Source organism: Ovis aries, chromosome 1 (genome assembly GCF_016772045.2).
Source record: "Ovis aries strain OAR_USU_Benz2616 breed Rambouillet chromosome 1, ARS-UI_Ramb_v3.0, whole genome shotgun sequence".
NCBI classification, from domain to species: domain Eukaryota; kingdom Metazoa; phylum Chordata; class Mammalia; order Artiodactyla; family Bovidae; genus Ovis; species Ovis aries.
This window is the reverse complement of record NC_056054.1, coordinates 105,982,052-106,007,398: the sequence shown is the minus strand read 5'-3', so window position 1 is coordinate 106,007,398 and position 25,347 is coordinate 105,982,052. Positions and strand designations below refer to the sequence as shown.

Here is a 25,347-nt window from a genome sequence, read left to right as displayed (position 1 = left end):
TCCCCCTTTCCTGAGCTCGGGCGGGGGTGGAGACTCGGGTTTGAGGAACTGGCTCTGGGTGCCGGGCGAGGGGAGTCAGACTTCCTGTCCCCCAGACTGACGCGTGCGGGGCAGACCCCTCCCCCGCCCTCCCCCCACAATAGCCGGACGCCCGGGTCCGCGCCGCAGCCTCCTGGGCGCCCCTCCATCGGATTATGTCTCGGATCGAATCCCTCACACGGGCGCGGATCGACCGGAGCAAAGAGCTGGCCAGCAAGGTGGGCTCTGAAACCCCTGTCCCTCCCGCCCGCGGTCCTTGGGGTGCCCTTCGATCCCCGGTACCCGTGCGCGGCGCTCCCGGGTCTCCCCGCCTGCTTTCTGGGCGCCAAAATCGGGCGGAGCGATGGCCGGGAAAGCGGCGGGACGCGGTGGGTGGGGACTGTGAGTGAGTGGGGAGGGGGCTGGGGGAGCCGTCGACGCGACCCGCGCCTCCGGCTCTGAGCTGATTCTCCGCTGGGATCCCGGGAGAGAGCGGACCTGGGGCTGGGCTGCTTCCGATCCGGCGGGACTCGGTGTTTTGGGCCGCGTGAAAGAAAGTTGCTCCGGTAAGGGACGGAGCGGGAACAGGGAGGTGTGTGTGTCGCGGGGGGTGGGCGCGGTGAAGGCTCTCAGGGACCCCCTCTCCCAGGGTCCCACCAGGTTGCTCTCTGTGTACCCCCCCGCCCCCCTGCAGTCGCTGGCTCGGTCGTTCCCTCTTTGTCCCCGCCATCCGGCCGAGGGGTGGGAGGGGGTGGTTTCCCAGCTTCCTCCCACCACCAACACCACCCATATCACCACCCGTGCAAGACAAAAGTCAGCTCCTCCTCTCCTCGCAGATGGACTTTCCAGCTGTGATTCAGTTCTCCCCGCCGGTGGGCGGGTGACTGGGGTCAGGACAGCTTAGGGACAGCTTACTTCCCCCCAAGCCATCACCCTCAGGTGAAGGGAGCAGAGGTCTTTGTGTAGCTAGGATCCTTTCTTCCATCCTTAGGAAGGTTCCTGGGCACCCCAGTTCCTGAAACATCAGGGTCCCCCATCCCTTTTTGCCCCACCAGCTTCCTGAAATAACCTGAAACCTTTAGGCTGACCCACTTGGCACTGTGCCCTCCTCCCTTCTCCCCACCTCTGCTCTTATCTCTTCATCTTGGGACTGTTCTGTCATTTCTAGAGTCTGGATATATAATTAGCCTAGTCCCCCAACCCTATCTGGAGCTCTTGGCCACTCCTTTCCAAGTATCCTTTTTTTCTGCCTTGGTACCCAGGCCCACTGCCAAAGACTGTGACCTCTCCACACCTCAGCCCCCAGGAAATGATGAAGCTGACTTGTCTGTGAATAAGTGAGAGCTGGGAGGAAGGTGGTGCATGCAGACAGCACCTCCCAGCTGCCTGAGGCAGCCACACTATACCCATTATTGGAAAGGCCAAGACCCAGTCCATAGCTGGTTTAATCTCTGGCCACTTTCCAATCCCAGTTTCTGCCCTGGCAGGCAGCCTATGCTGATCACCATCACTGTCTTCAGGCATGGGGGCGGCACTCCTTCGGAGCCCTCAAAGGTGATGGAACCCTTTTCCCCCACTTCCCTCCTAGCTCCTAACCTGGCCACCTATCTAGAGACCAAGCTGGGAGAGATCCTGTCCTGGAACTTTTCTTTAGAGGGGCTGGGATAAGATTCTGCTAACAGGAAAGCAACTGGGGGTTTGGGTAGGGCCTAAGACAAACAGAAGTCCAGAGGAGTGACGGCTGAAGTGCGGTGAAACAGTGGGGTGGCAGGCAGGCTCTTCCCAGCCCTGCGCCGGGCCAGGCCCCAGCTATGAAAGTCTGTTTATTTTTCAACCGTTTGAGCTGAGACTCTGGAGTAGCGCCAAGGGGGGAGGAGAGGTTTTTTGAAACCACGGAAATTTGGTTCCACCCTAAAAAGGAAAGCCGTGGGGGCACCGGTGAGGGGCTATAGACAGGGGTTCTGGAAAGGTAGATACTGGGGTCCCTTTTCCGTTATTGGGAGAAGCTGGGGAGCCGGATAACTGGGTCCTGATGCCTTGTGGGGGGTTGCGTTTGTTTGTTTTGTTTTTGGTCATTAGGAGGACTGGGAATCTAGAAGCTTGACTTTTTCCATCCTGGGGTCCTGGGGCTGATCTTGGTTTGGGGGTGTTGGGAAGCTGTTTGGGGGTGGGGATGTGGGGGGCTGAGTGGGTAGGTCTGAGAGGGCACGGAGGCCACTGGAGGAGGGTGCTTGTCAGTTTGGGCTGGTCGGAAGGGGAGGGCCACCTCCGGAAAACTGTGGTTACAGAAGAGGGGAGTTGGTTCTTAGCCAACAAACCCTGGATCCCCTCTTCCCCCTCCCCCAAGCACACCAGCTGTCTCCTTTCTTTTTATACTGCGGTGGGAAGGAGAGGGGGCCTGCTGGAAATGAGATAATTGAGGAAGATGGTCTCCCCTGCTGCCTATTTGGGGGGATGCTTCACAGCCGGTCCTGACAGCCCCCGCCCCCCACCATTCCTTGCCTTCCTCCTCGGGACTTCCTTGAAGAAGAAGGAATTTAAGTGGAACCTGCCCCTTTCTCCTTCCCACTCTCCTAGAGTCTATGCAGCTCCCGCACCGCCACCCTTGACTCCTTTCTCTTTTCACTCCGTTTCTATTCTTCCAGGCTGTCTTCAGTCCTCCACCCCCTCGTTCTCTGCGCTCTACTTCTTACCTCCACAGGCCCCAAACCCCAGAGGTCCCTTTTCTGTCTTTCCTCCTCTGTTCCCACCTTCCTCCTCCCCCAAACCATAACTGTCTCCTCTCTCAGAACAAAGAGTCCTTTCCTCCCTAGAAGGAAGCAGGGACCAGAGGATCAGGGATGGCTCTGGAGGCCAGGGGGTCTCCCTGGAATCTAAAGGACCCCAGCTTTGGAGTGTGGTGGTGGGGGAGAGGAGAGAGACTATTTCTTTGTTCTGGCTGTTGGAGAGGTGGCTGGCTTTGTGTGCGGGACTGGGAGTGGAACTGGAGAGGAGGGCTGGGGGAGCCCTGGAGGGAACTGGCAGTGCTGGCAGTCTGGGAGGGAAGTTGAAGAACTAGGGGGTCTCCGGAGAGGCTGAGGCTTTGTGGGGCATAGGAAAAGATTCTTGGGGTCTTAGAGGTTAGGAAAAGAGCTGAGGGGGAGGGGAGAAGCAAGGATGGGGGAAGGGAGTGTGATGCTTAAGGTAGTGGCCGAGTGACTCCAGGGGGTCTGATGGCGCCTAGAGAGGGACTTGCCGGGCTGCCCGAGGGATTTCAAGAGGGGTTCAGTCTCAGTCCCTCTGGCTTTCCTGGAACCCCTGACCTTGGAGTCAGGGAGGGCAGATCTGAAGGAGTGAATCCCATGTGTGCACATGCCCTGTCCTGTGTGTTGGTGTGTTTGTGTGTTGGTGTGGGTGTGTGTCTGTGTGCCTATCCCCAGATGCTCTGGGTCACTGTTTTGAATGATGGTCACCAAAGTAGGGGGCTCATTGCACTCTGGACGTGAGGAAGCAGTTCCATTTTTAGTTCAGTCTCTCCTTTGAAGTATCATCTAGGAACGAGAGGGAGCAGATTGGGCATGGTTCCTAGAGCTGGTCAGAGAAATGGCTGAGAGGTGCTGGCTGGACCCTTCTGGGTTTGTTTATGTCTCCTTGGGGGAGGGTGGGGGAGGGGCTGCAGGCAGCAGCTGCCCCCTCCCAACTCAGCCGGCCTGCCCTGTGCCAGGAGGGCAGGGAGTCCTGGCACAGCTATTGTTCGCCTGCACAAATGCCCGTCTGTTTGCATCACTGCCCCCCTCCATCTCTGCTTGTCTTTCTCTCCTGACCCGACAGGTGTGGCCTGGCGGGGGGTGGGGGGGCCGGGCTGGGGTTCAGAATGCCTGAGCCTCCCGGTCTCCAGCCCAACTTTATTCCCTATGGCCCTCAGCGCCCCTCTTCTGCTCCACTCGTGTGCCCACCCCCACCGTCCGGTAGCTCATCTTCATTCATCAAGCAAGCGTTTATTAAGTGCCTTTGTGTGTTCGGCGATGGCTTTTTGTGTTATGCTTCTGGCTTTGGTGTTACCGTTTCGGTTTGGCCACCTTCTCCTTAGCCTCCTGCCTTCATCTTCTCATAAAGGAAGCAAAGCCTGGCTGAGACCACTCCGAGCCCTCTTCTCAGTCCCATGGCCAGGAACCCCCTCTCTCATTCCCAGCCCTAGAACCCATCCCTCAGGACTCATGGCCCTTTGCAGCCTATGATTCTGAACCCCTGCTATCCAGGGTCTAAGCCACAGATGACTTGAAACCGAGTAGAACCTTCCAGGGACCTTCTGGCCACCAAGCACAGCCTGGACAGAGACTGTACTACCTTGGGGAAGAGGCTGCTGCCCCTTGGCCTGAGCAGTGGTCATTCTCAGCATCATGTGACTTCTCCAGAGGTCTTGGTTTGGACATACCTGATGGAGGAACAAGGACACTGACAGCTTAGGCTCTGGAGAGGTGCTCGCTCCTCTGGGTCAGCTCCACCATCCTCTGCTGCCTGCTTGGGAGTACAGGAAGCCAAAGTCCTGGCTTTGGCATTCCTTGGCCTTTGCGTACGTCACTGTTTTCCTCATCTCTCGGCCTGGGAGACTAAGCACAGAGGAAGGGGAGACTGCCTGTGTGTTTGAGCCAGCAGCCTCAATGCCCTCTGCCATTTGCCTAGTCTTTCTCCAAAATGACCAAAGTCTGGGATGCACTGCAGTGGGAAGGAAAGTCTTCTTCTGACTTTCAGAGGATACCATCTGAGCCTAAATTCAAAGGAATTAGGAGTGAAGTTCTGGGAGGAGGGAGGAAAGAATAACAAGAGAGGAGGAGACCAGAATTCCTTGGTGGTCCAGTGGTTAAGACTCCACACTTCCAGTTCACAGGGAACAGGTTCAATCCCTGGTCAGGGAACTAAGATTTCACAAGTGCATGGCTCAGTCAAAGAGAGAGAAAGAGAGGAGGCGGAAGGGGAGACTGAAAGCTCTGAAGCTGTGATAAAGAATGAAGGGCTCCCTAGAGCAGGGGTAAGGGTGCTGCTAGGACCCCTTGTCTTGGTGTCTCGCCATCCGTCCATGCTTCTTTACTTCCCTTCTTCCCAAGCATACGCTGAGTGCCTGTTACGTTCCAGCCGTTGTGCTTGGTGCTTACCCGGGCTTTATTCACTTGACCCTTGATGGAGCAGTGGCGGAGATGCAGGCTGTGTGGCAGGACCTTCTGTGAGGGTTTGTAAGAAAGCAGGACTCTGGACACTGAACAGTATAGGACTGAAGGAAGGGCCTCTGAGTTTGCAAGTGGGTGTTGTGGATTGGGGAGCAGTGGGCCCTTTTCTTGGTGGACAGATGGGGTTGTGAGGTGAAGGGCTGTCCTGCTGGCTGGTGGGCAGGCACGTAAGGGGTGATCTTAAGAATATTTGGAAAGAGTAGGACAGAGACACACACACGGCCATCGACTCTGGAGCAGGCAGCCCTGGGGTGCAGGCCCTATGTCTGTCTGGCCTCACCAGCCTGAGCCCTTGGGGAGGGTGCAGACTGCCTCCAGGACAATAGCACTAGGCAGTGCCAGGGCCGCTCGCTGCTGGGCAGTGTCTGTTGGGATGTGCTGCTGCTGTGGCTGCTGCCCGCTGCTGGCCCACCTAGACAGGGGGTCCCTTGGAGAAAGGGTGAGTGTTGAGAGGTGGAGGAGACTGGGCCCTTGGAGCCAGAGAGGGAAGGTCCATAAGAGTCCCTGTCCTCTGGCTGCCCCAGTCCTCTCGCCCTCTTTCCCCGCCTCTTTCCCAGGTGAGTGCTCCTGGAGGCCTGAGGGCAGAAGGCAGAGGGCAGAGGTGGTGGGGGTGGGGAGGAGAGGGGGAGTTGTAGGGGCGCAGCCGTGGATCTGCAGGGCTGCCCATTTTGGACTTGACCTTGCTTCAGATATGTCATTTTTTTAAAAAATATAGTTGATTTACCATATTATATTTGTTTTAGTGCTTTTACAGATTATGTATGCTCCATTAAAGTTGTTACAAGATAATGGCTATAACTCCCCGTGCTATGCAATACATCCTCGCTTCTTGTCTGTTTCGCTTTTTTGTTTTTAGTCATGCTGTGAGGATTTTAGTTCCCCAACCAGGGACTGAACCCTCAGCAACGAAATTGCAGAGTCCTAACTACTGGACCACTAGGGAATTCCCTGCTTATCTATTTTATACACAGTAGTTTATATCTCTTAATCCCATACCCCTAATTTTCCCCTCCCCATGTTGCTCTTTTTAATACAGTCACGGTTTTTTGTTTGCTTACTTTTAATTCAAACATAACAATTCCTCAAACTTTTCTGTTTGTGGGAGGGCAGGTGAGGAGAAGAGAAGGCAAAGTGTAGAGCAGTGAGCTGTTTGGACTTGGATTTTGAGGTTCTATGGTGGTGGTGGTGGTTTAGTTGCTAAGTCTTGTCTTAGCAACCCCATGGATGTGGCCTGGCAGGCTCCTCTGTCCATGGGATTTCCCAGGCAAGAATACTAGAGTGGGTTGCCATTTCCTTCTCCAGGGGTTCTTCCTGACCCAGGAATTGAACCTGGGTCTCCTGCATTGCAGGCAGACTCTTTACCGACTGAGCTATGAGGGAAATCTCCCAGGTTCTATAAGGCCATTTTATTCAGAGGAGGATTAGATTTCCTAAAGAGCTATAATTTGGAGCTGGGCACATGGTGGTTAGACCAAAGAGAGAATTTTCTAGTGGCCCAGATAGGTAGGTATCAGAAAAGAAAAAGGGAGGTTAGAGTGAGAGGTTGGTGAGCTTCCTTGACAAGGCCTAGGAGGAGGGGAGGGAGAGGCCAAGAGCAGCAGAGGAGAAGCAAGGGTGGGAAAGAGGTGGGAGGCCAGGGATGGGAAGGAGAGGGTGTTATGGGAAGAGCAGGAGGCTGGGAGGGGAGGAGAAAGGGAAAATGGGTGATTGGTGGAGCATAACCTCAAGAGCTCCAGGCTCTGTTCACCATCAGATACACCTGGGACTTGTGAGGGTTGCCGGGAGAGAGAGGGATCTTGGGGCACCAGGCAGCCCTGAGACCCTCGGGCACCACAGTCCAGTGCCCTCTGGCCCCTGTGCTGTTGACTCATACCATCCCTTCACACTTCCCTTTTCCACCCTCACCCCAAGCCAGTGCGTCTCTTCCCCTCCCCCACCTCCTAACTGATAGAGTGACTTCAGCTGAGAGTCAGGACTGGGCCCCTCACCCCCAAGTCCAGACTGCGGATCCTCCTCTGAGTTTCGATTGGCTGTCCCAGGGCCCCGATAGCGTCATCTGACTTGGGGCTCATCACCCTCGGCCATCAGGATCTTGCTCTTCGCTCTTCGGTTTCTGAGAGAGGCAGGGAGGCCTTGCCAGGAGTGGTCTTGCCATCTCTGCTTCCTGCTCTCAGTTCTCTAAGAGTGGAGGGAAAATCCAGGGATCTGAGGTGACCACTGAGGAGGGTCCCGGAATGGGTGTCAAGTACGGTGTCCCATCTTCTCATCTCCTCAGGTTCAGGGAAAGTTCGGGGGCCTTGAGGAAGGACAGAAAAGAGGTCAGGGAGAAGAACTTGACCTGCAGAGGTGGGAGTCGGGGTGTGAAGCAGGAGATGAGAAAGCTGATGGGAAATGCCTGCTTCTGAGGTTGTGCGGACGAGCCCAGAGAGTGCCCCAGCCAGACAGAGCAGGGCAGGAGGAACTGACGCTGCAGCTGGGACAGAGGGTGGATGCCAGAAAGGACTTCTAGACTAACTGGGTGAGGAGGAAGAAGGGAGCAATCCTAGGATTTGGAGGGGAGCGTGAGAAGGATAAAAGTTAAACTGCAGAAGAGACTTCCTGCCAGGAATGAGACCTTGATGGCCAAGTTTCCTTTCTTAAAGATCCTGGAGAAGACAAGTGAAGAGATTGAAACTAGGCTCCTCCTCCCTGAGGTTAACAGGGGACATGCTGCCTCCTGTAGAGAGGCCCTGTGTCCCTAGGCTGAGCAGATGTGGAGGCCTCTAAGGTTTGGGATCCTGACCTCCTGTTGAGGGTGGCAGTGGAAGCATCCTGCCCCCTTCAGCCAATCTGATGAGGGGATCTCCTGCCCCCCCACTGTGACTGCCACTGCCACAGAGACAGCGGCTCCACCACCGGTTGTCATGGTTATAAGAGGAGCTAACTCCCATAGATTTGAAAGCGCTGGTGAGCTGGCACCTTCTGCTTTGCCTGCTCTCCCCTCCTCTCTGCGCATCTTCTCCCGGCACAGAGAAGAGAGTACAGCAGCTTGGGGGCGAGCAGAGCTAGAGCCGGGAGGTGGAGTGAGGACGCGGAGGTCTAGAGCCGTGGAGATGAGCGGCAACAGGAGGCAACCCAGCCGCAGGGGCCAGGTAGGTCAGGGGCCAGCTCGGCCCTTGGGGATGGCCAGGCACTCCTGGACAGCTACCTCTGGCACGCTGCGGCAGGCTCTGCTTCAGGAAGTGGTGTGTTTCTGGCAACCCCAGGAAGGCGTTGCTCGCTCACCTCTGGCTCTCTGGACTTCTCAGGCACCCTGGCATCCTCCAGCCTCACTTCCTGTCTCTCTCGCCCCTCTGCAGACCCGGGAAAAGGAGAAGATGAAGGAAGCCAAGGACGCGCGCTACACCAATGGGCACCTCTTCACCACCATCTCCGTTTCGGGCATGACCATGTGCTATGCCTGTAACAAGAGCATCACAGCCAAGGAAGCCCTCATCTGCCCAAGTAAGTTCTTTGGACCCTGAATGTCACTCTGCCTCAGTGCGCTCTGACCCTGGTCCTTCCATCTGTCCTTTCTGCCCTATATCCATAAGGCTCACTCTCTGAGTCCCAAATGCCAGGGCTGGATGCTTGATCCCTTTCTCCCTTTCCTTACGTCTAGGAATAGTGGCGGTCAGAATATGGTATGAGCAGGACTCGGGGGGATGGGGGAGGGGAGGCCAGGGTGGCTCTCCTTGCAGCTGTCGTCCACTGGGCATCCCCCAGCTCCCCGAACAGCTGCTGAAGGTCAGAGAACTGATTGGAGAAGGAGAAGGAATGTTGTGTGTCTGGGGAGGGGGGTTGGATAGGGGAGCTGGATGGGAGGCTGCCAGCCTTGCAGCTGCTCTGCCGATCTTCCTGGGCCGAACTGGGTGTTCAGGACTTCAGGGTCCCCTTGCCCCCTCCCTTTCTGTTGACTAGGTGGAGGCTGAAATCTCTAAATCTCTGAAGGATTAGGGATAAGGACACTCATCTCAAATTTCTAGTCCGGCTGATACGTAGTGAGAAAGAGAGGATATGGTAGCAATGTGTATATTGAGGGAATAGCGGTTAGAACTCCTGACCTTCAGCCACATCTCAGGATAGCCCTGTATTAAGTACAAGCCAAGATTTCTTCCTTCCCCAAGATGCCTGTACAGAGGGCTCCCACCCTGTCCACCCATCCACCCCCAGATTTATGGCAAAGAGCTGCTTCTGGTTTGAGCAGCACGGCCCACTGCGGAACAGAGGAGCAAAAGCTTTAGCTTCTAAATCTCTATGGAACCTGGCAGGGAACCCCAGACAGAACCAGTGAGGCCTCCCTCCCTCCTCACTGTTCAACTTGAGTTAATGAGGGTGAGGAGGGAACCCCAATCTAGATCCCTCTAGGGACCTGACAAAATCCCCAATCTGGAAGCTCGTTGCCAGGGGAACTGGGGAGGCGGGCAGCAAGCGCTATTTTGAGAGCAGGTGGAAAGCGGAGGTTCGATCCAGAGACACTGGGTGCTGGAGGTCGAGGAGAGCTCCAGCAGGGTGGGCGCAGCCCCAGCCCCCACTTCTGTCTGCCCCTCTGCCCCACCCTGCTCGCCTTGTATTTGTGGAAGTAAGCCTGATGCTGGGTATTGTCTGAAGGAGTTAGCAGAGTTTCCGGTGTTGTTGGATGGGGGAGGGGAAGCTGGAGCCAGCCAAGGGCTGAGGGCAGATCAGGGAGAGGGACAGACAGCCGGCAGTCCCAGCGCCCAGGCATGGCTACCCCTCCTCGCCTCTTCTCTCCTACCCCACGGCAAGGTGGGCTGGGTGATGAGGGAGAAGCAGATGGAGTGTGGGAGCTGTGGGTTTGCCTTACTTGGAGCACAAGACTCCCCGGGCCCGGAAGGGAGACTGGAGTCATAGCAAGCATAGCTGAGCAGTACAGAAGGCAGGCAGGCGTGGCCGGCAGGGGCAAGGCATGGCCAGTCCCAGCTCTGCTGCTGGATCCATCAGCCTTTGCGTTGCTTAGGCCTAGCCAGGGTTCACCGGCAGACACGTGGCTCCACGTAGAACCCAGACACCCCTGAGTTAAACTCCAGCTCTGCCACTAGGACCTCTGGCAAATGATTTAAGCTCTCCAGGAGACGGGTTCCTCATCTGTGCGATGAGGATCGTTGCATTTGCTAGCATCCACTTGATGTGGCCCATTTCCTCGCTGCCCAGGGGATGTTCATTCCCCTCCCTGCCCCTAGCCCCCTTCCCAGCTGCTCCTGTGCCACCTTCTGTTCCGTGGGCGTCCTTTCTGCCATCTGTCATTCTCAGCCACCTTTGTGCTTCTTGAGCTCATCTCTGGCAGCCAGTAACCCCTTCTTCCCTCTAGTCCACCTCACAGGTCATCTCTGAGTCAGGATTATCCCCCTCCTATGGCTTAATTGTGGTCCATACCTATCCCCCCCTCACTTCATCTCCTGCTTGAAGGAAGGGGGAGGCGGGAGGAGAGGGACTGGGGTGTGGCGATGGCCAAGGAGTCTGGGGAGGGGGCGAGTCTCTGACGGTGTGGCCAGGGGGACATGGGGGTCTGCATGTGGGTGTGTCCTGTCCTGTACCACCCGGCCCTCCCGTCACCCTCTCTACCCCACCCTCCCAGCCTGCAATGTGACTATCCACAACCGCTGTAAAGACACCCTCGCCAACTGTACCAAGGTCAAGCAGAAGGTGAGATGGCAGGGAGGGCAGAGGGCTGGGGGAGAGGGTAGTGAGTGTGTGGTACCCTCGTGCCTATTCCGTTCATTCCTCACCGTGTGTTCCCCAACCCCTCTCCTCTCCACGGGGCAGCCCGACCCTCCACCCTAGGCCTCAGGCCCCGCCAGAGGGGGCCAGCCTGTTTCTCTGGACACATCCCCTTGGCACTGGGCTCAGCCACCCTGATGCCCTTAGCGATCAAGCCAGCTTTCTCCCGAGGGGGCCAGCCACCCAGCTCCTGTCCTGGGCCCACGGAGGTGACCCTTGGGTGACAGCTGTTCTTGGTGTCTCTCTTGCCCTCTGTCTCACAGCAACAGAAAGCTGCCCTGCTGAAGAACAACACTGCCTTGCAGTCCGTTTCTCTTCGCAGTAAGAGTGAGTAGTGAGGGTGCAGGAGCCGCCACAGGACCCTGGCCCACCAGGCCTCTCGGCCCATGGGCTCTGCTGCCCCCTTGAGGTCGTTCCCTGGCACGGCACCTTCCTCCCTTCATCTGGAAGCTGATGGCGGCGGCACAAGGGAGATGGAGACCCCTGGGCCTGGGGGCGGGACAGCAGAATTAAAATGAGGTTGAAGGCTTGGAATGACTGGTCATCTGAGCCTGCTCACACTTTATATTAGTATGATCAGTTATTTACATGGCCCTTGGGGATGTTGGCAGAAGTTGTTAAGGGCCAATTCAGAAAGATCTGGTGTGACAGAAAGAGCGGGGTGCTTAGTCAGGAAAACTAGAGTCTGAGTCTGTGCTCAGCCACCAGCTGAGTCACCCCAGCCAAATCTCTTCACCATCCTGAGCTGCAGTTTGCTTGTAGGCTTGTGGCCGGGAAGAGATAAGAAAAGCTCTTTGTAACCATTAAAAGTATTGCACAAGTTTATGGGTAGCATTATTATCATCTTTCTCTGACTAGAACTGGGCTAAAGGTGGGGTTGGAGAGGAGGCTTCCTTTCTAGTCCAGGAGCCTGGGAGGCTTGAGTCCCGGGAAGGCACCAGGTTTGAGGCTTGCTTGTTTGGTATCCCCTCCGACAGCTACCACTCGGGAGCGGCCCAGCTCGGCCATCTACCCCTCCGACATCCGGCAGTCCCTGCTCGGCTCCCGCCGTGGCCGCTCCTCCTTGTCTTTAGCCAAAAGCGTCTCCACCACCAATATTGCTGGGTGAGCCTCTGCTTGGGGACGGTAGAACCAGGCAGGCAGAGTGAGGCTGTGGAGACAGGCCGGGGGGAGGGGCTGAGAGGTCCTCCCCATCCCTGAGTTCAGAATGATAGACAGGTAAGGAGAACTTGGAGTGACTGCCTCTGGGATGCCGCCTTTGTTCCCCAACCTGGGAAGGGATCTCTCGCCCGAGTCAGTCGGATGATGCAGCCAGGCTCCACTCCCCTCAGACACTTCAATGATGAGTCTCCCCTGGGGCTGCGCCGGATCCTCTCACAGTCCACGGACTCCCTCAACATGCGGAACCGGACACTGTCGGTGGAGTCCCTCATCGACGAAGGTGACCGTGCCCGGACCTGGGGGAGACCCAGGCGTGAGGGGCGGGCGGGAGCTGGCCCGAGAAAGGCAGGGTGGGAAGGGATCCAGAGAAGGGCCCAGGACCCAGGGAAGAGATTTGGGGTCCGAGTCGTTTCCCCCACTCGCGTCCAGGTGCTGAAGTGATCTACAATGAGCTGATGAGTGACTTTGAGATGGATGAGAAGGATTTTGCAGCTGATTCCTGGAGCCTTGCGGTGGATAGCAGCTTCTTGCAGCAGCATAAAAAGGAGGTGATGAAGCAGCAGGATGTCATCTATGGTGAGCCGGGAAGACCACCCCGGACTTCTCTTTTGTTATTGGCCTTGTTTCTCTGTGTCCTTCCTCTGCCAGCCCCTACCTCTCAAGACACTTTCCTCTTATCCCATTGGCCTTCAAGACCCTGCCAGTGATCCCATAAGTAGCTACGAGGTCCACAGCTTTTGGAGCTGTTGACCTCCAAGGCCCTTCGTAATCCCTTCCTTCCAGTCAACTCTTAGTCTTTCCTCTCTGCCCATTGCATGCCCAGCTCTGTGCTGGGGACTGTGGGAAGTCTAGGCATGTAAGGAACACATAGTTTTTGACTTTATACCTTGAGATGGCAAGAGTGAGCCCCTCTTAGCCCCTTCCCCTGCCTGTCTCCACAGCCTCATTCTGCCTTGAGATGGCAAGGCATAAAGATAAATGATTAGAAAAATGATCTAAGATCATAACGCAGAATATTAGCCTGGAAGGGAAACTGAAAACCTCTAATAAGCCTGAGGTCTCCAGCCTTGGCCCCACCAGTTGTGGCCAAGCCGGGTGTTCCACCGTCCCCACAGAGCTGATCCAGACAGAGCTGCACCACGTGCGGACACTGAAGATCATGACCCGCCTCTTCCGCACGGGCATGCTGGAAGAGCTGCAGCTGGAGCCAGGAGTGGTCCAGGGCCTGTTCCCCTGTGTGGACGAGCTCACTGACATCCACACGCGCTTCCTCAGCCAGCTGCTGGATCGCCGGCGCCATGCCCTATGCCCTGGTAGCACCCGGAACTTCGTCATCCATCGCTTGGGGGACCTGCTCATCAGCCAGGTGAGAAAAGCCAGGAGCCCTGGGCAGCAGTCTTGGGCGGGGGTGTGACTAGAGTGGGCATTTCTCATCTCCAGACTCTGGGGGGTGGGGCAGAGAGAGTTGGAAAGGCAGGAAGCCAGCCTGTTTGGCAGGAGGCGAGAGGGCATTGGGGATGAGAGGTGACTTTGGGGGACATGCTGACCCAGCCTTGCTCCCCCAACTTCTAGTTCTCAGGTCCTAGCGCAGAGCAGATGCGGAAGACCTACTCAGAGTTCTGTAGCCGCCACACCAAGGCCTTAAAACTCTATAAGGAGCTGTATGCCCGAGACAAACGCTTCCAGCAGTTCATCCGGGTGAGCAAACCTCTCCAAGACCCACCCTCCGCCTCCTGTAGTGCCCCAGCCCTAGTGGACACAGCTGCTCGTTTTTCCAGGGGTAGAGCGAGTGCTCTCGCTCCTTGGGTCCTCACAGTAAACCTGTGACCTTGTCGGCCCCATTTTCCAGAGTCATTAACCTCCCGCCAGCCAGCATGAGGTAAATGACCAAGTGCAGGCAGGCACCAGGGCTTAGGCTCCAAGTCCAGCGTCCTTTCTGGTGCCCTCCCCGCGGGTGCCCCTCTGGCACTGAGCCCTGACCTCGCTTTGTAGAAAGTGACCCGCTCGGCGGTGCTGAAGCGGCATGGGGTACAAGAGTGCATTCTGCTAGTGACTCAGCGCATCACCAAGTACCCAGTGCTCATCAACCGCATCCTGCAGCATTCCCACGGTGAGAGGGCGAGTCCAGGCGGGAGGAGGAGGGAGAGGGCTGTCAGGGGTGAGGCGTGGCCCTGGACAACCACCGGGAGGAAGAGGGTCACATATGGAACCCTGGGCAGCCTCTGAAGGCGGCATTGAGATCAGTGGGTTGGGGACTGGCGTGAAGCTGGCTGGGCCACCCCTTCCTCACGCCGACCTCGGTGTCAGGGATGGAGGAGGAGCGCCAGGACCTGACCACGGCCCTGGGGCTGGTGAAGGAGCTGCTGTCCAACGTGGACCAGGATGTGCACGAGCTGGAGAAAGGGGCCCGCCTGCAGGAGATCTACAACCGCATGGACCCTCGGGCCCAGGCCCCGGTTCCCGGCAAGGGCCCCTTTGGCCGAGAGGAGCTCCTGCGGCGCAAGCTCATTCACGATGGCTGCCTGCTCTGGAAGACTGCGACTGGGCGCTTCAAAGGTCAGTGGACAGCTTGGCAGACCAGGCAAGAGTCCATGGCCAGAGGGAGAAGCCTCCAAGCCCATAGGACCTCTTTTAATGTAGCCCTGGTGAGACCCAGTGGGAGGAAAATATGTGAGCTCTGTTGTAACAAAAGTCAGAATTCTGGATTTAATTTCATGGGCGATACAAGGACTTCGTTGTCAGGATTTGTTCATTCCTTTGGTCCTTGCATGCCCAGAAAGCTACCGATTTTGATGAGAAAAACAGAGAAATTCCAGGATTAGAGGACTAGCCCCTGGTAATTGGTTCTACCAGCTGGAGTCCCAGCCACTAGGGCTGGGGAATGGGCAGGCACTTTGGGAACACAGCTGAGGAAGGCCCTTGGAGGGGGTGGAGCCCAGGGAAGGGCGGGCCAAGTGGAGAAGAGAAAAGACTGCAGGGAAGGTGTGTTCAGGGCGGGGCGCACTGTCCCAGCCTCTCTTCCCAGACTATACTGGGCAAGGCTTGCCTACCTAAATCAAAGCAGAAGAGTCGCAGACCTCAGCTTTAGGTGTGAGGAATGCTACCTGAGGCCAGAGCTTGCCTGCACCTCTGTCCCGTGTCGTGAAGTCCCCACTCCATAGGCTTGAGTATTGCAGGCTTTGCCAGCCACTTTCCTCCATCCCTTTCTCTCCTTCCCATCCCTCCCACGCAGCAGCTAAGAATATAAACCATGGGGGGGTTAAAAATAGCAAGGCTGAAGAGCTTTATTTCTGAAGCCTTTAGCAGAAGCCCTCCCCTTCTGTGTGCCCACAACTTAGAAAGATCTCCAAGGGCAGAGGATGCATGTGTTTTCCTGACTGTGACATCTGACTTTCATGGGTTGACCTTTGTCTCCCCCAAGTCTTAAAGCACAGGACCCCGTAGAATGTGAGGGCCTTGAAGGTGGGGCAGAAAAGGAAAATGAAAGCAGGGCCTGCTGTTGTTGAAGGAGATTGGGATTGTTCAACAGTGGGAGAAATGAATAAGGAACCTAACTGTTCCCCTCCCCATGGAGCACAAAATAAGAAGTGGGGAATATGCTGGCATGGGGGGAATCTTAGACCAAATATCCAAAAAGATCTTATGTCAGTTGTTCAACATGGAACTGAAAGGCTCTGGGAGTCGTTTTACCCTCACAAGAATTCTGGACCCTTTCACACAGAAAAACACACGTGTGATAGATTAATATGTAAAAATTGCTTATGGAACTTTAGAGGATCTACAGAGCCTCTGAAGCGTGATAGCAGACAACCTAGGTGTCGGCAGACCACAGGCTAAGGAGCATTCATTGGATAAAGAGGCTTTTATTCAAGGCCACTGGGTGATTGCTTATAGGCATCTCTAGCCCAAGAAACTGTTTTGTCTGATGACACATGTGTCCCCCCCGCCCCCCACCGTTTCTGAGCTGTAGGAATGGGGAGAGGTGGGAGGTCTGCGAAGGGGGAGGAAACAACCAGAGGGAGAGAGGTCGGGGAAAGGGAAACAGCTGCTCGCATCCTCTAACGCTGACTCTCCTCCTGCCTCCATCCCCCTGCCAGATGTGCTCATGCTGCTGATGACAGATGTGCTGGTGTTTCTCCAAGAGAAGGACCAGAAGTACATCTTTCCTGCCCTGGTGAGACCTTCCACCTTCTTTCTCAGCATAGACAAGTGTTTCAGACCCTTCTTACTTTCCTACCCTGGCCAGGAAATCCTCCAACATCAAATAGCTATTATTGTAACCACTGCCGTAATATAATCAGGAAAAATAAGAAGAGCCAATGCATATAAATATGATCAGAAGGAATAAGAAGAGCCAACGCATATTGTTACTATATGCAGCCACTTTTTTTTACACGTGTTAGGAAGGCACATGATTATCCTCTTTTTGTAGATGAGAAAAGTAAAGCTTAAAGTTAATTAAATTGTCAAAGGTCACAGACGTTTCTCTAAGTCCACTCTGGCTGGCACCAGAGTCTGAGCTCTTAACTTATATTCTCGGCTGACTCTTCAATCCTTTGGATACTCCAGGAGGACTGAAGACTCAAATATCCAGGGGTCAGGATTCCCAGCTTTAATCCTTCCTGTGCCCCAATTGGCAGGACAAGCCCTCGGTGGTGTCACTGCAGAATCTCATCGTGCGGGACATCGCTAACCAGGAGAAAGGGATGTTTCTGATCAGTGCGGCACCCCCTGAGATGTACGAGGTCCACACGGCATCCCGGGATGACCGGAGCACCTGGATCCGCGTCATTCAGCAGAGTGTGCGAGTGTGAGTGTGTGCATGGACTTGTGGTTCCTGCAGTTTGGGGCGTTGGACCACAGCACTCCCAGGGAACAGAACCCAGGGTTCAGAAGTGGAAGGAGAGGCCAGGAGAGAGACAAGATGGCCCAAGGCAGGCAAGGTCATTTATGTTCTCTTGCCCGGTAAAGTTGCATTTTATACAGTGACAACCCCAACCGCCTTCTGAATGCACCATGAGCTGACAAGCCAAAGGAATACTTTAAGTTGGCACGTGCCGGCATGCCTGCCAGTCAGCAGTACAGTTTCACCTCCATTAACATCTTAGTCTGTAGGCAGTGGGCCATTATTTGGACTGTATTGTCTTTCACCTTCATTTTCTAAAAATGAATGAAAAAGAGAATAATGAAAAAAAAAAGAAAAAAAGGATAATGAAAGCATTGATACTAGTGATCAGAGGGGCAAGACTGAAACAAACTCCATACGATAGAGGCTACAAAGAAATCATTTTGTGTGCTAAAGCAGCAAATCTCTGGCTTCTGTTGGACACACATCAGATCTGAGTATGTGTCTGTTGTGATCAAAGAAAGTAAAGGGGCTTCCTTGGTGGCTCAGACGAAGAGCTGCCTTCAATGCAGACAAAAAGTCAAGTGCATGTAAAATGTCGAAAATGGATTCTCAGGCTTCCCTGGCAGCTCAGTGATCAAGAATCCTCCCGCCAGTGCAGGAGACACAGGTTCAATCCCTGATCCGGGAAGATCCCACATGCCTCGCAGCAGCTGACCCCATACCCCACAACTACTGAGCCTGTGCTCTAGAGCCTGGGAACTGCAGCTGCTGAGCCCACGGGCTGCAGCTACTGAAGCCTGAGCGCCCTAGGGCCCATCCTCCACAGCAGCAAGAGCCACCACGGTGAGGAGCCTGTACACCGTGACTAGCAAATAGCACCCACTTGCCGCACCTAGAGAAAAAGCCTGTGCAGCCGCTAAGACCCAGCACAGCCAAAAATAAATAAATAAAACTTTAAAAAAGAAAAGAAAGTACATTCTCAAGGATAATGCCTGAAAAATAAACTCAATTAGGATGTTTATGATTTTTTTGTTTATACTTTTCAGGGAATGGATTCTTCTCTACTTTATAATATATAAAACTATATATATTTTCTCACTTCTGCAATTTAGACTTTTGAACAAATTTTTCAGAAATTTGTGCAAAAATATGAAATTACCTGTTCTGGGAAAACAAGACCAAAGTTCCTATCCCATTGACAGTCGATCTATAGCGGCCTCTTTATTAATAATGTAAATATTTGTAGTCGTGAAACCATTATTCATGATAATTGTTTTATTGAGCTTATGCCACGTTCAAAGCACTCGTATATTATTTCATTTAATCCTCATACAAAAAAAACAAACTGTGAGGAAGATATCATCCCTGTTTCTCATATGAAGAAATAGAGAGGTTACCGCCTGGTAAACTGCAGAGCCAGAATCTGAGCCCAGTGTGCTTGACACCAAAACCTGCAGTTGTCCTTCCGCACTACGCTGCCTCTCTGGGTGACTTGCGGAGAGGCACTGGCAAGTAGATGCAGATCGTCAGTGCCAGGAAAAGGATGAAGCCAGGGCGCGGAGCTGACAAGACTTATCGGGGAAGTATAGAGCATGTTTGGGAAGGAGGGAAGGCAGATTCCTGGTGTGTAACCTAGCTTCCTTCCCCGAACCCCACCCAACCTGTGATCCCTCCAGATGCCCATCCAGGGAGGACTTCCCCCTGATTGAGACAGAGGATGAGGCTTACCTCCGGCGTATCAAGAGTAAGTCCAGGGGAGTTTGGGGGAGAATGGATGCATGCATATGTATGGCTGAGTCCCTTAGCTGTCTATCTGAAACTATCACAGAACTGTTAATCGGCTAAATTCCAATACCAAATAAAAAGTTTAATAAAAAAAATTACATGACGTTTTCAAAAAACAAAAAGAAAACAGTAAGTCTACCCACAGAGCTTGTTTAAATAATTTATCAGTATGATATATGCACACAGGGGAATACTATCTTAAAATGAGGTAGCTGTATGAGGGCTGATGTAGACCCACAACCAAAACATTTAGTTAAGTGAGAAGAGCAAGGTTTAAAACACTGTGAAGTATATGCTGTCACCAGCATTGGGGATAGATATGTGCCATGCATTTTGTGTATATGTGTGGAGTGTCTCTAGGAGGATATTATTACTGTGGTTTCTCTGGGAAGGGAAACTAGGAATAACAGGATTAAGATACTGACTTTTTTTTTTTACCATAGATCTGTATGTTAATTGGGGGTGTGATCTAACTGCTATACAAAAAAATCAACAAAAACCATTTGGTCACATGAGGTAGATTATTTCTCTCCACTTAACAGTCCAGAAGCGAGAAGTGCAGGGTGGTAGCGCAGCTGTGCCCTCTTTGTCATGAAGGTTCCCCGTCTCTGTGGCTGCATCACTCCTCCAGCTTCCGCTCTCACATCTGCATCCCAGCTAGCAAGGAGGGTTCGAGGACGAGGAGAGTTTATACTCGTTTCTTTTAAGGCCAGATCAGGAAGACATTCCCATCCACTGGTCAGAATTTAGTCCTGTGGCAATGCCTAACTGCAAGGCAGGTTGGGAAATGGCGTGTAACTGGGCAGCCACACGCCCAGAGGAAACTTGTACTCCTTCTGTAATCAAAACACGGGGAGATGAAAGCTGGTGGACAGCCTGCAGGCCCTGCTACACGCTTTCGTTTTGAAGACAACACTGCATGTGTTACTCATTCCCCCCCCCAAAAAAGTTCTCTTCTTTTGCATAAATGCCAAAAAAAAACCCAAAATGCAGTCCTCCCTCCCTGCCCATACCTGGCTCCTCATCCCTGGGGCTGCCCCTCCACTCCCAGTGGCTCTTCCGGGTGCTCACCTGTCTCTCATCCACAGTGGAGCTGCAGCAGAAAGACCGGGCCCTGGTGGAGCTGCTGCAGGAGAAGGTTGGGCTATTTGCCGAGATGACCCACTTCCAGGTGGAAGAGGATGGCGGCAGCGGGGTGCCCCTGCCCACCCTGCCCAGGGGCCTCTTCCGCTCTGAGTCCCTTGAGTCCCCTCGTGGCGAGCGGCTACTGCAGGACGCCATCCGTGAGGGTGAGGGAGCTTCTGGGGAAGAATCTGGACTCACCTCTTCGCCATCACACAATAGGGACACGTGGCTAGACAAGGGGAATGTCCATCCCATAGTCCGGAACTCCCCCAAGTGCCTGTTGGGTGCTGGATGCCAGGAATGGCGGGGGAAGATGGCCCTTGCTACTGTTTGCCACCTCTCATCCTGCACACCCCTGGGCACTTTAATGATCTTTTCCTCGTATGTGGTGTTGGCACTGAGACCCCATTACCTGTGCAGGGGGCATTTCCCTAGATGCCTGCATGTCCTGTGAACTGAGTGAACAGCAGCCCCTCCCACCCCCTGCAGAATTCCATCCCTTCTGTCCTCACCTCTTCTTTCCACACAGTGGAGGGCCTGAAAGACCTGCTGGTGGGGCCTGGAGTGGAGCTGCTCTTGACACCCCGGGAACCGTCCTTGCCCGTGGAGCCAGATAGCGGTGGTAACACAAGTCCTGGAGTCACTGCCAGTGAGTGCCCGGGTAGGGGACCACGGCAGGTGGGAGGAGTTAAAGAGAATGAGGTGGTACCAAGGTCTGAGTGGTGTCAGGGTGCTGGGGCAGCGAGGCCGGTGCGTCATCTTCCCCTTCTCAACAGATGGTGAGGCCAGAACCTTCAATGGATCTATTGAGCTCTGCAGAGCTGACTCAGACTCCAGCCAGAAGGTGGGTTTCAGGAGGTGTCAGGACTTAGCTAGAGGGTGGGAAATGGACTGCTGGCCTATAGACCCTTGACACAGAGCTATCAGGGACAGGCACCAGGGACTCGTGTGTCTGCTGATGCCCCATCCTTACCCGTTTCTGCAGGATCGAAATGGAAATCAGCTGAGATCTCCCCAGGAGGTGAGATGGGCTTGCAATGGTATGGGAGACTGAAAGAGGGGTTACTCTCAGCTGAGAAACTGGAGCCCAGTTTGGAGTTGGGGGTGCTGTATATACCTCAGAATACCTGCAGTCTTATTGTCCCCACACCCACACTTATTCAACTTCTGGTCAGTTCTCCCATCCTGAAGCTTGGACTCTGTTCCCCCCACCTCCTCTGTCCTCAGGAAGCGTTGCAGCGATTGATCAATCTCTATGGACTCCTGCATGGCCTACAGGTCAGTGAGGGTAGGGGCTCCAATGAGAATGGGAGGGACTGGGCCAGAGCTGTCCACTTAGCTAGAGCAGAACCATCCTAACAGGCCTGTCTAAACCTTCCTCTGATTCAAGCTCTATGGGACTCAAAATCTGGGCCCTGGGGAGTGAGGGATAGAAGAAATGGGATTCTGATACATCCCTTCATCTCCATTCTACCCGCAGGCGGCTGTGGCCCAGCAGGACACTTTGATGGAAGCCCGGTTCCCTGAGGGCCCCGAGCGGCGGGAAAAGCTGACCAGAGCCAATTCCCGGGATGGGGAGGCTGGCAGAGCCGGGGGCGTCCCTGTGGCTCCTGAAAAGCAGGCTACGGAACTAGCGTTGCTGCAGCGGCAACACGCGCTATTGCAGGAGGAGCTGCGGCGCTGCCGACGGCTCGGCGAGGAGCGTGCGACTGAGGCCGGCAGCTTGGAAGCCCGGCTCCGGGAGAGCGAGCAGGCCCGCGCCCTGCTGGAGCGGGAGGCCGAGGAGGCTCGCAGGCAGCTGGCCGCCTTGGGCCACACGGAACCCCCACTCGTGGCTGAGGCCCCCTGGGCCCGCCGGCCTCTGGATCCGCGGCGTCGGAGCCTCCCTGCTGGTGATGCCCTGTACTTGAGTTTCACACCCCCACAGGTAAGGACGCTTGAAGTAGTGAACTAACCTGGGGTGGACATCAGGGTCCAGGAGAGAATCTGAGGAACTGGAGGCCAAATGAAATCAGGCATTAAACTTGAAGGATATTAGGATACTGGCGGGAGGGCTGAACAATTTCGATGGGTGCAGAAAGAAATCAGTCAGTGGTAGATGTACTGAGAGTCAAGTCTTCACACTGCTCATTCCTGGACCTCTTGCTTTTTCCGCCTGCTGTCCATAGCCCAGCAGAGGCCACGACCGCCTGGATTTGCCTGTGACTATTCGCTCCGTCCATCGACCCTTTGAGGATCGAGAGAGGCAGGAGCTGGGCAGCCCCGACGAGCGGCTGCAAGATAGCAGTGACCCCGACACCGGCAGCGAGGAGGAGGGAGGCAGCCGTCTGTCTCCACCCCATAGTCCAAGAGGTGAGGTCCTGGCAGAGACACGGCGTAGAAACAGGGTGTAACCTGGGTACAGACCTTTGGGCTGTAGTTTCCAAGTGGAGCCTGCATTGGAAAGCACAGGAATGTTTAACCAACCACTGAGCTCCACAGTCACTCTTGGGACGGGCCTAGAGTGCTTCCTGGTTTGCCTCCTGGTAAACAGGTAGTGGATCTCTCAGAAGCAGAAAATGTAGGGGCCTCTGCTCCAGTAGGTCCATGATTCCAAACCTTTTCAAGCAGAAATAGATTTTCAGAGTGAAAAAATGTCAAAGACCTCCAAGTTCTTATAGCTGGCTCAGGAAATACAAAATAACCCGAAGCTACTGTGACTTCATATAATACTCATCTTAAAATATTTTGTATCTTATTAACCGTATTGTATCTCCATGTATTTAACAAGCTACCTAGGTATGGATCCATTATTTTGTGGACAGTTTTCCCATCACCCGGGGATTACAGACCTCTGCCATCCCTCCCTGGAGAATCCCAGGGATGGCGGAGCCTGGTGGGCTGCTGTCTATGGGGTCACACAGAGTCAGACACGACTAAAGTGACTTAGCAGCAGCAGCAGCAGCAGCAGCAGCCATCCCTCGCAGCTCTCTGAGCTGCTCAGCCCACAGACAGGGAGGCATCCGTGTAGGGGTTCGGCTGATCACAGGAGCCTCTGTTCACTCACTGACTTTGCCCCTTCCTCCTCCAGATTTCACCCGAATGCAGGACATCCCGGAAGAGACTGAGAGCCGAGATGGGGAGCCTTTAGCTTCCGAGAGCTAAGGGGGCCCCTCCCCCCGCCCGGTGTCCCCTGAAGAACATTACTGAGGGAGGCAAACCTTGGGGACTCCAATCTGCCAATGACAAGGGAACATTTGAAAGAACTGCTTACTGTCCTTGCCATCTCTTGGTATCCTTGGATACCTGGGGGCCATTTAGGAAGCGGGGGGAATTAAGCCACAGTGCCCCCTGCTGGCATCCAGAAGCTACACTGCAGATGCCAATTTTTCATGCCTTCTTCCGTCTACTTTAGGAAAATTTATTTATTTATTGTTTATTAGTTACAGAGGGAGAGGGGAGATTTAGAGGACCAGGGACATGGGAACCAAGCCATAGGGAACAGGGGGCCTTGTCCTTTAACACTACTGGGGTTTATTCAGGCTTAACCATGCAGCTGCTGGGTTCTAGCCCTGACACCCCTCCTGAGCAACACCCATCTTTGAGGAGAGGCTGCAGCCGTAAGCCCCTACTGCTCCTTCAGGAAGGGCTGTGGTCAGGGCCATGTCCCTCTCCCCTTCCCCTCCACCTCTTACTGCTGTTCCCCCTTCTCTCTGTCTTCTGTGGAAACCCCAGGAACTTAACCTGGCTTCCTAGAGTTGATGGAATGGAGGTTGAGGTGGCCATAATGGTTTGTTGGGGGATGAGGAGGAAAACTCACAGGGACCAGAATGGTTTTTTGTTGTTGTTGTTTTCTTTTTTTTGTACCAAAGCCAACTGCACGTGTTTTATATTTTTAAGAGAAGATTGTAGGCAATTAGAAATTGCAGCCTTCTATCTCTAAATCTCTGAAGAACTTGAGGGATGGGGGGAGCGTTGACTTCTCCACTCATCCATAGTAATGGGGGCCCCATTCTGACCTCTTCCCCAGTCATTTGGACAAACAGTTCTAGGGTGAGTTGGGAAATCTCTCCAAGCCCTGACCTCACCCCCACCTCAGCAACCATGACCTGAAACCTCAGTGTGAATTTGGGGGATTTTTCAGTGGATCCCCCCTTGCTCAGTGGCCACCAGCCCCGGCCAGTTTTCTGCCAATTTGATTATTTTAAAAAAAGGAAAAAAATAGAAAGTCGGGGGTGGGGGGATAAAGCAGGGAAAATTAAAGTCCTGGAACCCCAGGAAGTGCTGTCTGTTAATATCCACGAGTTCTGAGGATGCTGGTGATGAGGACAGCCAGGGAGGGCCCTGTGTTCATCTGAAAGGAGCCTCTTCCTCTCCCAGGAGGGGCGACTGCCTCCCTGAAGACACAGGGCACTAACAGAAGAAACTGGTGCCAACCTGTTTTTGTTGTCGTCTGTGATACTCACAAATACAAGGATAAAAATGAAGGGGCACTTAGGTTCCAGTGGCTGTTGGGGGGATTCCAATATTAAAAAACCTGTTTCCATCTCACTGGCATGCCGTGCTCAGAATTACATCAGCCTCTTGCCCCCTTCCCTCCCTTTCTGCACAGCTGCAGTTCCCCTTCACATCTCCCCTCAGATTCAGCCCTCACTCTGCCCTTGTTCTTCGCAGTGTCAGAATCCTGGGGTAACCTCTTTAAGACAGTTCCCCTCTCCCCTCATGGGAGCTGCTCATTTGCTCTTTGCATTTGGAGAGGCAGTGAGAGATTAGGTAGGTTTCGGTTCTTATTTTTGGTTAATTTTTTGCTTCCTGTTTCTGGTTAATAGCCTGCTCTGGGGCTGTGGGGGAGGGAGGCTAAGAGCGGCCAGTGTTGTCTAAATGCTGGCAGAGCACATAGACTTCTGTTGGAGCCCATGGAGCAAGATGAGAAGAATGGGGCTTGCAACCTCAGCTGGAAAGAGGAATTGAAACCACATGGGGTGTGGGCAGGCTTGGGGGAGCAGCCAGCACCCTCCACTCCTGTAATTCTCATCTATTGGCATCTGGCCTTGACGAGGTGCTTTCTCATCTGTCACAGAGTCTGTGAGGTAACAATTGTTCTCATTTTATAGACAAGAAAACCTGGCCCCAGAGGGTTGCCAGGCCAGCAGAGCAGCCAAGGAAGGGCCAGTCCTAGCTGCAGTCCCCCACTTCCCCTTCTCGGTTGCTCTGCAGAGACACACCGGAGCGCCAGGTTTCCAACACATTGGCCCATGGCTCGGCAGCTGGGACCCAGCGCCAAAAAGGCAGAGCAGGGGAACGTTAGCATCCAAAGACCACCAGAAAGGGAATGCAGGCTCCTCCTGTGTTCTCACGGGTCCAGTGAAGGGTGCTGGTCGGCAGGAAACAGGAGCCTGGAGACAGAGCCCAGAGCTTGAGTTGGGAGAAGCCCACAGCTCACAGGACAGCTTTGCTGTCCCTCCTGCT

The 25,347-nt window shown here is 54.3% G+C and overlaps 1 protein-coding gene across 9 annotated transcripts in view; it reads left to right on the top strand.

The window, feature by feature from the left end:
- The window catches only part of ARHGEF2 (Rho/Rac guanine nucleotide exchange factor 2), a 48,847-nt gene extending 24,418 nt beyond the window's left edge, over positions 1-24,429 (top strand). For 2 of the 9 annotated variants that reach the window (XM_042255271.1, XM_027976292.2), the window contains 21 exons: positions 8,561-8,705; positions 10,837-10,904; positions 11,243-11,306; positions 11,957-12,083; positions 12,311-12,420; positions 12,570-12,716; positions 13,256-13,506; positions 13,713-13,838; positions 14,133-14,250; positions 14,448-14,696; positions 16,238-16,314; positions 16,781-16,950; positions 18,666-18,733; positions 19,863-20,063; positions 20,429-20,548; positions 20,676-20,743; positions 20,885-20,920; positions 21,127-21,177; positions 21,380-21,826; positions 22,068-22,251; positions 22,970-24,429. In XM_042255271.1, coding sequence (XP_042111205.1) covers positions 8,561-8,705; positions 10,837-10,904; positions 11,243-11,306; positions 11,957-12,083; positions 12,311-12,420; positions 12,570-12,716; positions 13,256-13,506; positions 13,713-13,838; positions 14,133-14,250; positions 14,448-14,696; positions 16,238-16,314; positions 16,781-16,950; positions 18,666-18,733; positions 19,863-20,063; positions 20,429-20,548; positions 20,676-20,743; positions 20,885-20,920; positions 21,127-21,177; positions 21,380-21,826; positions 22,068-22,251; positions 22,970-23,043 — 2,901 coding nt within the window. In that variant the 3' untranslated portion in view covers positions 23,044-24,429. Of the gene's footprint in view, positions 1-36; positions 258-483; positions 585-1,505; positions 1,573-1,931; positions 7,433-8,262; positions 8,354-8,560; positions 8,706-10,836; positions 10,905-11,242; positions 11,307-11,956; positions 12,084-12,193; positions 12,421-12,569; positions 12,717-13,255; positions 13,507-13,712; positions 13,839-14,132; positions 14,251-14,447; positions 14,697-16,237; positions 16,315-16,780; positions 16,951-18,665; positions 18,734-19,862; positions 20,064-20,428; positions 20,549-20,675; positions 20,744-20,884; positions 20,921-21,126; positions 21,178-21,379; positions 21,827-22,067; positions 22,252-22,969 lie in introns of those variants that run through there. The other 7 variants (XM_042255313.1, XM_027976286.2, XM_027976287.2 and 4 more) reach the window with 7 other exon arrangements.
- Positions 24,430-25,347: the final 918 nt, after the last annotated feature.